This window comes from Lacerta agilis, chromosome 10 (genome assembly GCF_009819535.1).
Source record: "Lacerta agilis isolate rLacAgi1 chromosome 10, rLacAgi1.pri, whole genome shotgun sequence".
Taxonomy (NCBI): Eukaryota; Metazoa; Chordata; class Lepidosauria; order Squamata; family Lacertidae; genus Lacerta; species Lacerta agilis.
The window spans coordinates 2,398,559-2,410,589 of record NC_046321.1 but is presented as its reverse complement, the minus strand read 5'-3'; the positions used below and the strand labels follow the sequence as shown (position 1 = coordinate 2,410,589).

Below are 12,031 nucleotides of genomic sequence, written 5' to 3'. Positions count from 1 at the left end.
CCCGATAGGCAGACTCACCCCCTCCTGAAATGAGCCCCACCACAGTAGTGTCATCAGCAAATGATGATTTTGTTGCTGGAATAGATGGCTGTGCAGTCATAAGTATAGAGGGAATAGAGCAGGGGACTCAACACACAACCCTGTGGTGAGCCAGTGTTAAGGCTAAGGGCTGTGGACATACGTGACCCTACTTTAACCCTCTGGGAACGATCTGACAGAAAGTTCAAAACCCATACACACACATACACACACATTATATCCTTCTTAAAAGAATAAACATGCCACAATCTTGTTTAAAGCATTTAAAAGAAGTTTACTCAGTTGGATCCCTGAAGGCAGACTTAGCTACAAAGTATGTACATGTGGAGCTATCCCATAGGGCAGTGTTTTTCAACCTTTTTTGGGCAAGGGCACACTTGTTTTATGAAAAAAATCACGAGGCACACCACCATTAGAAAATGTTAAAAAAATTAACTCTGTGCCTATATTGACTATATATAAAGTAATTCTCTTGAATAGGAATCAAATAAACACATTTTTTCCCACGGCACACCAGGCAACATCTCGCGGCACACTAGTGTGCCGCGGAACAGTGGTTGAAAAACACTGCCATAGGGGGATAATCCCAGTGTCCTCTGCTGGCTGGAAGCCAACAGAGCATTTCTCACTAAAAAGTGTCCAGTCGCGGACGACTCTGGGGTTGCGGCGCTCATCTCACTTTATTCCCGCCAGAGCAGTACCTATTTATCTACTTGCACTTTGACGTGCTTTCGAACTGCTAGGTTGGCAGGAGCAGGGACCGAGCAACGGGAGCTCACCCTGACACGGGGATTCAAACCGCCGACCTTCTGATTGGCAAGCCCTAGGCTCTGTGGTTTAACCCACAGCGCCACCCGCATCATGGATCTTAGATCTCCTTTAAAGGATTCAGCTGGAGAAAGATAACCGGTCTTTCCTCTCTTCTCCCTCTCCTGCTTCCTAAGGTCCCCCGGCAGCCTCTGTGTCTCCTGTGTCCCTTGTTGTTTTGGCAACGGCCAGTCGGTTAAGAAGACACCATTCAAACGAGCCATTTGCCACCGTGAATTTAAAAAAAAAAAAACCAAGCAGACCTTGGATTTCTCTCCTTTTAATTGCAAACTGTACAAAGAAAGAGTGCCAAATATTTCAAGAGCCTGGCCTCCTATTTATAATGCCCCCCCTTAGAAAGACTTTGGGGAGCACCTTCGGGTTCCCGCGCTGGAGCCAGCCAGCACTCCAAACTTCTGGAGCAAAAGAAAGGGGACCAGGAAGTCAGACGGGGCGGCAGTCCCTCACCTTTTGTGGGACGAATCTCCTGTCCCTCTTGGGGATGCAGGGCTAGGCTGGGTCGCAAATCCAAATCGGCAGCCACTCCCACTAAGAGGGCCCAATTCACTCTGGACTCCTTGGCATCTCCCAGGCTTGTGCAAGGGGACTCCTGGACTAGGCCCACGGCTCAACTTGGCGCCCTGAATGGCACCCCCATATTCACTACTTAGAATCATAGAATCATAGAGTTGGAAGAGACCCCAAGGGCCATCCAATCCAACCCCCTGCCAAGCAGGAAACACCATCAAAGCATTCCTGACAGATGGCTGTCAAGCCTCTGCTTAAAGACCTCCAAAGAAGGAGACTCCACCACACTCCTTGGTAGCAAATTCCACTGCTGAACAGCTCTCACTGTCAGGAAGTTCTTCCTAATGTTTAGGTGGAATCTTTCTTGTAGTTTGAATCCATTGCCCCATGTCTGCTTCTCTGGAGCAGCAGAAAACAACCTTTCACCCTCCTCCATATGACATCCTTTTATATATTTGAACATGGCTATCACATCACCCCTTAACCTTCTCTTCTCCAGGCTAAACATACCCAGCTCCCTAAGCCATTCCTCATAAGGCATCGTTTCCAGGCCTTGGACCATTTTGGTTGCCCTCCTCTAGACACGTTCCAGCTTGTCAGTATCCTTTTGAACTGGGGTGCCCAGAACTGGACACAGTATTCCAGGTGAGGTCTGACCAGAGCGGAATACAGTGGTACTATTACCTCCCTTGATCTAGACGCTATACTCCTATTGATGCAGCCCAGAATTGCATTGGCTTTTTTAGCTGCTGCATCACACTGTTGACTCATGTCAAGTTTGTGGTCTACCAAGACTCCTAGATCCTTTTCACATGTACTGCTCTCAAGCCAGGTGTCACCCATCCTGAGGCAGTCTTATCTCCTTTCTGGGGGGCACATCCTCCTGGAACGGAGCCCGCAGGCACCGCAAAGGTGATCCTTTGCAGCCAGCGGCCAAGGGAGGTGGACATGCGCAGACAGGTGTGTTTGTGCCGGCAGAGGTGGCTTTGCTCACCGTGCGTCAAGAGCCACATCGTGAAATGCCCCAGCAACGAACCTTCTAACCGCAAGCGTCTTGAGAAAAGGAAAAGCGTGGCTATCTAGAAACCTCACAGCGGAGTCTCCTACTTCTTCCATGAAGATATCTAAAATCTACTCCTCCACGCACGGGATACCCTAGTGCAAACAGTGTGCTCTCATTCATAAAACTAGGCGGTCCCACGCCCAGCCTGCGGATCTGGCTTAACCTCCCAAGTCTAGGCAATTGTGAGATCGGATGCATGGGGAGAAAACAGCCTGTGGACCACTTATCCATTCAGGTCATGCTCCTTTGCTTGTTCCACAAATGTACCTTGCTCCCATTCCACCAAACTCATCTGCCCCCCAGGATTCCTCCTCCTCCTCCAGGTAATCTCTGCCGCTTCCAGCTCCTGAGTAAGCTCACTCCCCCCCCCCCCCGCATTCCTGCCCAGCCGCTAGACGCTGTTTCGCCGCCGGCTGTTGATCATGGACACGATGTGCTCCAGATCCAGGCTCTTCATCATCACCTCCATGAACTCCTCGTCTTTCCTCGCGCCTTCGACGAACTCCTCCAGGGAGAGCTCACCTGAGGGGCAGAGAAACAGGAGACAGTGAGAGGAGGAGAAATGGGCTCCCCCCCAGTCCATTTTCTTTTCTTTGGGGGGGGGGGGAGTTAAAACTATGGAACTTGTTCCCACAAGAGGCAGGGGTGGCCACCAATCTACCTGGATTTAAAAGAGGATGAGACAAATTTGTGGAGGAGAGGGCTATCGATGGCTAGGCTCTGCCTCTAGAATGCTTCTGAATACAGTGGTACCTTGGTTCCCAAACGCCGAAAACCCGGAAGTAAGTGTTCCAGTTTCCGAACGTTTTCCGGAAGCCGAATGTCTGATACAGCTGTCGGCTATTGTTTCCGGGGCGCTTGCACCAATCAGAAGCTGCGCCTTGGGTTTCAAACATTTTGGAAGTCAAACAGACTTCCGGAACGGATTAAGTTTGATGCTTTTGTTTTTGCTATTTATTTTGCATTTTTGTTTTTGAGGTTTTTGTGACTGTGCGGAACCCAGTTCATCTACCGATTGATTGTGTGACTGCAGATATGAATAAAAGCCCTCCATCCAAATAATGACTATCATCAGTGCAGGTAAGGGAAAAATAATAATTTAATGTTTTTATCATCTACAATACTGTCTTATTTATTTTATAGTACAGAACATTGATTATTGATTTCATTTTATGGATCAATGGTCTCGTTAGATAGTAAAATTAATGTTAAATTGGTGTTTTTAGAAGTCTGGAACGGATTAATCCGGTTTTGCATTGCTTTCTATGGGAAAGCGCACCTTGGTTTTGGAACGCTTTGGTTTTGGAACAGACTTCTGGAACGGATTAAGTTTGAGAACCAAGGGATGACTGTACCAGTTGCTGGAAATCACGGGAGGGGAGTGCTGCTCATGTGCTCAGTTCCTGCTTGCTGGTTCCCCACTCAGGCATCTTGGCCACTCTGAGAGCAGGATGCTGGACTAGGTGGGCCATTGGCCTGATCCATTAGGCTCTTGTTATGTTTTCAGAGCTACTCGCTGAGCTACAGCCTTTCCAGATCTGGTTGCAGCAAACTCAGTAAAGTAACTTCCTTGCAACTCTTCTCTGCAGGGAAGTTTATCTTTGGTTTGCAGCACGACCTTTTCAGGGATGCTCCTGCGAGCTCGGGATTTGCAAGGCTGGTGGAGCAGCCTTCTTGCAAAGTCTTCACTTTGGCCTAGCAAGCTACGCTTTGAGTCAGCTCCCCTGAACTCCCAGCCAGGAGCTGTTCAGGTGGCGCAGCCTTGTCAATCTGTCCTGTCAACTGAACTTTAGCCAGAACTCAACCGAGGAAATGTGGGTTACTGGTTAAAATGCGGCTCAGCGTTTTCAAAGCTCAGCAGAGCAAGAAACCACCAGTTCACTGTGATCTGAACATCACAGCAAAACAAAGACCTAGAGAAGATGAATTCCCCAACCCAGTGCCCTCACGGTGTTTTGGACTAACTTAGTGGTTCCCAAACTGGATAGTACAGTCCCCTGGGAGGCAGTGGGATCACCTTGGCGGGTGCTGGAGTTGTAAATGACAAACAGACTTTGAACAGCTGGCATCACTAGGACAACTCCATCAATTCTGTTGAAAATTAAACTAAATAGTTTTTTTATTGGATTTGGAGTAAATGTACAATTAATTGTTACAGTTTTGCATTTTATTGTGTTGTTTACTTTCCACGGTGGGTTGTGCAAACCTCTGTTCTGAATAATGCTTTTTTATAGGGTAAGGAGCATTGGGGATGGGTTTATTAAACCTTCCACCAGCCCTGATTGGCATGACCTATGGCCTGGCATTATGGGGGTTGCAGGACACCAGCTGATTTTGACTGATCCTCTAACACAGGGGTCCTCAAACTAAGGCCCGGGGGCTGGATGCGGCCCAATCACCTTCTAAATCCAGCCTGTGGACAGTCCGGGAATCAGTGTGTTTTTACATGAGTAGAATGTGTCCTTTTATTTAAAATGCATCTCTGGGTTATTTGTGGGGCATAGGAATTTGTTCATATTTTGTTTCCAAAATATAGTCTAGCTCCCCCACAAGGTCTGATGGACAGTGGATCGGCCCCCTGCTGAAAAAGTTTGCTGACCCCTGCTCTAACAAGTGCATGCAACAAAACCTTTTCTTTTTTTCTAAAAAAAGGAGTATTGAGCAGAGAAGCTATGATTCCTGCACTGCAGGGGGTTGGGTGCCTCTTCCAACTATGACTCTATGAAAACAGGCTCTTCCTCCTTTTCTTCCTGCCTCTTGTCCTCAGTGCTAATCCCTCTTCCAAAAAGAGTTTCCCTCTCCATAGAGTCCCAGGTATTCTCAGGGCCCAGTTATGGGCATTTGTGAATAATGTGTAGTTCGCCCATCACTGCCAGCTAGATGTGGGATAGGTGAGAGAATTGCCTTCTATTCCGAGTTCCACGTGGCCCAGATGGGTTTGGTGAAGGGACCTGTTCAGGGTTGTGGGAGGGTCTGTGTAATGGGTTCAAGCTCTGCTCTTTTTGGCCCAGAGTCTGGAACCTGCAGAGTTCTAGGCAGCAAAGTTCGCAACGGACTGCGGAAGAAGGGTGGGCCTGGGGAAGGGGTTCAGAGACGGGTGTGTGTGTCTCTCACCGTCGCCATTGACATCAATCCTGTTGAAGACACGGTTGGTGAATTCCTCTGCGCTCGTCTCATGGTCGCAGCCATTGATGGCACGGATTGCCTGCAACGGAATAATTTGGTGCTTATTTGGTTCAGTTAATAAACAACCGCTGCATAAAAGCATTGTTTACAACTGCTGTTTAATATCAGCAATTGTAACAGCAAGAGGATCAAACCTATCCATTCTTAAAGAAATCAGCCCTGAGTGCGCTCACTAGAAGGACAGATCCTGAAGTTGGCCACCTCATGAGAAGGGAAGACTCCCTAGAAAAGACCCTGATGTTGGAAAAGATGGAGGGGACAAGGAGAAGGGGACGACAGAGGATGAGATGGTTGGACAGTGTTCTCGAAGCCACCAACATGAGTTTGGCCAAACTGCGGGAGGCAGTGAAGGATAGGCGTGCCTGGCGTGCTCTGGTCCATGGGGTCACGAAGAGGCGGACACGACTGAACGACTGAACAACAACAATGTACAGAAACCCAGAATGAGGTGAGAATGCCCCCTCCCTGCCCCAGCAGCTGCAAACCTTGAGTTGGTCCGCTGCGTGTTTTAAGAACGATGCTATTTTGTGGGTTTTATATATTGCCTTAGTTTTGTTTGGCCTTGTTGGAAACCGCCCTGTGTCTTGTGCAAAGGTTAGGATAGAAATCACCTAAATAAAAACCATGGCTGTCGCCTTCTCACATTACACCAGAACCCGCGGGCATTCAATGAAGCTGAATGTTGGAAAAATCAGGACTGATAGAAAATTCATGCCATGCATAGTTAAACTATGGATCTCGCTGCCTCACGAGGCCCTGACGGCCTCCAACTTGGATGAACGGTGAAGGGTTGACCCAGAGCAAGGCACACAAACCCAACACACCTGCTTGAAGGAATCTGCGAGGATGTGGAGAAGCTCAACCTTTGCTTACAAGGTAAAATATACCAGTAAGATATTAACAGGTTGGGGAAGAAAACAAGACTGAAGGAGCGTCTCCACCCCCATCATTCAGCCCGGACACTGAGATCCAGCGCCGAGGGCCTTCTGTCGGTTCCCTCACTGCGAGAAGCAAAACTACAGGGAACCAGGCAGAGGGCCTTCTCGGTAGTGGCGCCCGCCCTGTGGAACGCCCTCCCATCAGAAGTCAAGGGTATAAACAACTACCTGACATTCAGAAAATACCTAAAGGCAGCCCTGTTTAGGGAAGTTTTTAAACTGTGACTTGTATTGTATTTTGGTATTTGTTGGAGGCCGCCCAGAGTGGCTGGGGAGACCCGGCCAGATGGGCGGGGTATAAATAATAAATTATTATTATTATTATTATTATTATAAGACTCAGGAGAGCTTTTAAAGGCCATCCCTCACGGCTTCTGCTCAGCCAGCATTGTGGGATCAAAAGAAAGCAACTGCTGTGGTTGGGATCTACTGCCTCTCTGCGGTGTGAGTTCCTAGCCTTTGAGCACGTGAAGGGGCAACGAGAAGAGTGTGCCTCTGAGACTGTGCAGAGCGGCATGTCCTTTGCCGCCCCAAGGATGAGGAAGCAGCTCACCTGCAAGCACATTCTAAACTCCGGCTGCTCCCTCTCCAGAAATTTAGCTCTGGCGCCCTTTGCAAGAAAACAAGAGTTCTCCGCTACCTGGATGATATTGAGCAGCTCACTGCGGTCAATGCAGCCGTTTCCATCAACGTCGTAGAGCTTGAAGTACCAGCGCAACTTCTGCTCCATCTTTCCTCGCAGGATCAGGCTGAGGGCGGCCACGTACTCCATGAAGTCAATGTGGCCATCCTGTGGGGGGGGGGGAGCAGGGAGAAAGCAGAGGTGAATTATTGAGGGCAGAAATAAGAAAACTAGGCGGGGAGAGCAGCAGAAGCGGGTGCGGATTTTGACCTGGCCGGTTGACGTTCCAGGTTGTTCAGATGTCAAGGAGATAAACAGCTATCTGACTTTTAGAAGACATTTCTTGTTTCGGGAAGTTTTTTTTAAATGTTTGTTGTTTTATTGTGCTTTTAATTCTGTTGGGAGCCGCCCAGAGTGGCTGAGGAAACCCAGCCAGATGGGTGGGGGTATGTATGTATGTATGTATGTATGTATGTATAAATAAATATACAGGAAAGGGCCAAGAATCATGTACACCCCATTGAACACCTTGGAGAAAAGGTGGCATAGAAAAGGAGTAAAGGCAGTCTTGCTTTTTTAACCACCTGAGTTCCAACACTGGAGAGGTCAGCATTGCCTTCCCAGCCACGACCACACAGAATTGAAGATGCACCACTGGACTATGTGCGCACATGTGCTCTGGGTGCGGGACGGAGCTGATTCAGGTCTCCTTCAGAGACCCCCCTCTTTCCAGTAGCTTCATTTAGTACAGGGGTAGGCAAACTAAGGCCCGGGGCCCGGATGCGGCCCAATTGCCTTCTCAATCCGGCCCACGGATGGTCTGGGAATCAGCGTGTTTTTACATGAGTAGAATGTGTGCTTTTATTTAAAAATGAATCTCTGGGTTATTTGTGGGGCATAGGAATTCATTCATTCTCCCCCCCCCCAATATAGTCCAGCCCACCACGTGGTCTGAGGGACGGTGGACCGGCCCATGGCTGAAAAAGGTTGCTGACCCCTGATCTAGTAGCCACTAGATTACGCAGAGATGACAGGACTGACGTGGCTAAATATAGATATTTACAAGAACACTGTAAACACTTGAACTCTTTGGCAGGCTTTAAATGTTACAAAGACTTTGGAAACGATGGAGAACTGAAATTTGAGTGAACTATAATATGCAATTGATATAGATCAGGCATAGGCAAACTTGGCCCTCCAGATGTTTTGGACTACAACTCCCATCATCCCTAGCTAACAGGACCAGTGGTCAGGGATGATGGGAATTGTAGTCCCAAAACATCTGGAGGGCCGAGTTTGCCTTGACAAGTTTTCGACTTGACAGTTTAGAGAAGATACCTAGCTTTATAAAATCATATAAAATCAGTAGTTTGACCAATTCCTCCATTCCAATGCCATTTTTTTGCCCTGAAGGAAAGGACTCTTCCCCTGATGTCACCCCATGCTCAGGGTTCTTACTCCTGTGGGGACCTGTTGCGCAACGATAAAGATCGTGGTCTACTGACCGCTGTTTTGCTCCAAATTACTTGGCTGGAACTTCCCTCTTTTACTGACCGCATGGACCCACGGGGGACTTGAACCCCGACGAGCTGGGCTGTTGAGTAGTCTCTCACCCCGGGATTTTCCTTATCAATTCAAAAGAATCTTGTTTTATTTGCAATGTTTTTCAAGAATAAACAAAATAAAAAATAAAAAATATCCTTCCAATAGCACCTTAGAGGCCAACTAAGTTTGTTCCTGGTATGAGCTTTCGTGTGCATGCACACTTAATTGCTTTTGTAAAATCAAACAAAAATCATTTAAAAAGAAAAAGAAGAGAGAGGCCCTCTTTTTCCACTGGGACGCTGGAGATCGTTGCAACCTGCTATGCCCAGCCCACGTCTAGCGGAAGGCACTCCAACCTCCTGCTGTCTTCTCATCTCTTGTCTCCCCCACCCCTCCGGTTTAATCCTCTTTGTTCTTGGGTGAGCACATCCAGTTCCTTCAGCCTGCCTTTGTAAGGGATGGCCTGCCACAGCTTTATGCAACTGAGGTTGGGCGGGTGGCTTGCACGCAGGGGAGATTTCCAGAAGCCAAAACAAGCACCTGTGACCTGTGAGCAGGGCCAGCAAGAGCTGTAGTCCAAAAGGTCTGGGGGGCACCAGGTTGGAGAAGGCTAGGTTAGGCATTACGGATTGTGCTACCCAGAGATCTGGAGTCTTCATTCTTGCACTGTGAATTTTAACCTAAGGTTACCAGATTTTTTCAAAGAATCCAGGGACACTTTTTTTTTTTTGAAAAGAGAAAACAAAAGTTATTAAAGAAAAGTTATTTAAATAATAATAATTAAGAAGTAATCTCTTCTGTGGTCTCCTCTGTTGCACGGCCTTCCTCAGGGCCCTGGCCTGCTCTCTGGGAGAGCTAGCGACCGTGGAGTAGGATCGGGTCACTCCTGGGCTCGGCCACGTGTCCTTGTCCTCCCAGTCTTCTCCTCCTTCTCCTCTTCAGTGGCAGTGGCAGCAGTGGCGGGGCAAGGTTGGGGTTCCCTTCTTTTCTCTTCTTCTTCTTCCTCTCTCTTCCCTCTCCTTCTCCTCTCCTCCTTCTCTCTGCATCGGCTCTGGGGTTTTCCTGGTCCCGGAGCGCTGCTGGGCAATTGGCCGGGTGGTCGGGTGCTCTCGCTCCCGGCTTGATTTGGATCACGGGGGTATGTGTGCCAATTGACGTGCCGGGCGTCCCCGGTTCCCCCTCAGCAGTGGTAGCGGCAGTCTCAGAAGCCCGGAGCCAGCTTGGTAGTGCAGTTGGTTCTGGCTGGCTTCAGGAGCTGCCCGCTGCTGTGGTGCCTACCATTTTGCCTCGCCAGAAGTCCCCATATGATGTGTCTTGTGCCATTGAACCAATCATGCAACATCTACAACACTTAAAAAATCTACAACACTTAAAAAATATGGGGACGGATTTTGTCCAGGGACAGATTTGTAAATCCGGGGACTGTCCCCGGGAAATGGGGACATCTGGTAACCATATTTTAACCAAATCAGTGGACCACAGGGGTGTGTTAGAGAGCTTGCCTTTTATCCTCCTCTTCCTTTCAGGAAGCTCAAGTAAGTTTGCACAAGGCTCCCAATGGATATCCCATCCAGGCACGGATGAGATTCACACCTCCTTGTTACTTTCTCCTAAGATACTCATGCCCCACCTGTGCAGCCCAGACCTAATCCTCCTGCAGAGGAGGGATTTGGGGTGACAACACCCCAAGTTCCTTTCTGCTGCATTTTGATTTTAAAGCCATTAAAAATGAAATAAGAAACCGAAGCAGCTAAATTATGTTCATGAGCTTGGTACTAATTTTTTATCATTCACAGCTGGGTTTTCTTTTTCACCCATAGATGGAATTTGCAACTTGTGTTACAAATAATGCATACAGAAATTCAACCGGAGGATCAGCGCGTAGCAGATGAGTTATCTGTATCTATTTGCAGTTGTACCTCTATCTGTTATTTCTTGCATAATGAAATATCTATAGGCCAGATTTTGTTAAAAGTATAAAAAGGTGGCATACAGCACACAAAATTACAACAGGAAAAATAAAAAAGCAATTAAAAACATTTGATGGCATCAACACACCTCATCCCTCATATGATGCCGACCAAATTCACCAATGTTTTAAAAAATCAGTGACCAAACTGCTCTAGCGAATGCAAGGAAGTATGGGTGATGTTATGGGAGCTAGCCAATCGGCACCTGCTACAGTTGTGTTTTCAGGTTTCCGCAAGGTTTTCCCCCCAAAATGTGCTCTTGGAGGGGCGAGGAATGAAAAACCGTGTTCACAGTTCTAGGGGGTGCCCTTGAGCTGCTTCTGCTACTCTTGAAATGTCCCCGCTACCTCCAGAGTTGCTTTGGTGGCCACCACAGCTTGTTCATTGGCTTTGGAAAACTGGTGCTGCTGCTGAGCCCAGTAGCCTTGGCCTACCTTGTTCATATCGAAGGTGTGGAACATCTGCTCGATGTAGTGGTTGGCCTCTGGGTCCAGGCCTCGGAGTCCAAAGAAATGCTTGAATTCATGCTCCGTCAGCTGCCCAGAGGGACACTCCGTCATGAACTTCTTGTACCAGTGGTGAATCTCCAACGTCTGCAGGTCATCCAGGGTCCTGCTGCCATTGCTTCCCATTCTGCGTGGAGGTGGACCACGGGGAGACCCTCAGCAGCAGGAGCAGGAGCAGCAGCCGCCCTCTCCCGCGGGTGGTTTCTACAGGACCGGCTCCTGTCTCCCTTCTGTTTTCACAACAGACATCCAAATCACGTTAAGCAGCACTGGGGGAGATCTTCCCAAGCCAATTATAGCCTTCTAATCTGATCTCAGACCCATTTAGAATCCTTTAAAGCTTCAACGATATAAAGAGGGAATGGAAAGAAGAGGGAAGAATAATCCAGGAAAAAGTAGCTATTAAGGGAGCTAAATCAGAAAAGGTGAGGGGGTTAATCAGATATTTGGACCAAAAGTTGACCAGAGGCTGACCTCTTCTTCCTTTCTTGCACTGCTTCTTTTTACACAACATCTGAATTTTCAGACATTGGAGACCCACCCTTTGTACAAGTTGTTCACAATTTTGTCTTACTAATGGAGCATGAATTCAAGCATTTCCTTGGACCTGGAACGAGATGCCAACTAGTACATAGAGCAGTTGTCCCACACCTTTGCTATGAGCAAGTTGGTGTGGTGGTGGTGGTGGTAGAGGAAGCAGGCCACATCCGAGATCCTTCTAACCCCTGGATCCAGCAAGTGTTAAAATATAAGGCAGGTTAGCTTTCTGTGTTGAGGTGATCGGCCATTAAGAGAATGAAGGAAAGAGGGCTCCGAGAAAGATGTTG

At 48.0% G+C, this 12,031-nt stretch overlaps 1 protein-coding gene across 1 annotated transcript; it reads right to left on the bottom strand.

Moving 5' to 3' along the window:
• Positions 1-2,814: 2,814 nt before the first annotated feature.
• Positions 2,815-11,757, bottom strand: LOC117054481 (guanylyl cyclase-activating protein 1-like). Its single transcript, XM_033163359.1, has 4 exons — positions 11,133-11,757; positions 7,202-7,351; positions 5,552-5,642; positions 2,815-2,959 (listed from the first exon to the last, which is right to left on the bottom strand). Exons 1-4 carry the CDS (start codon positions 11,328-11,330, stop codon positions 2,829-2,831), a joined length of 570 nt encoding a protein of 189 aa, XP_033019250.1. The 5' UTR covers positions 11,331-11,757; the 3' UTR covers positions 2,815-2,828.
• Positions 11,758-12,031: the final 274 nt, after the last annotated feature.

Coding starts and splice junctions, on each gene's coding strand:
- LOC117054481 (XM_033163359.1), bottom strand. CDS start 11,330: ATGGGAAGCAATGGCAGCAGGACCCTGGATGACCTGCAGACGTTGGAG. Junction 5,643..7,201: donor AGCTGCTCAATATCATCCAG/GTAGCGGAGAAC, acceptor ATTCCGTTGCAG/GCAATCCGTGCCATCAATGG. Junction 2,960..5,551: donor GATTGATGTCAATGGCGACG/GTGAGAGACACA, acceptor TCTGCCCCTCAG/GTGAGCTCTCCCTGGAGGAG.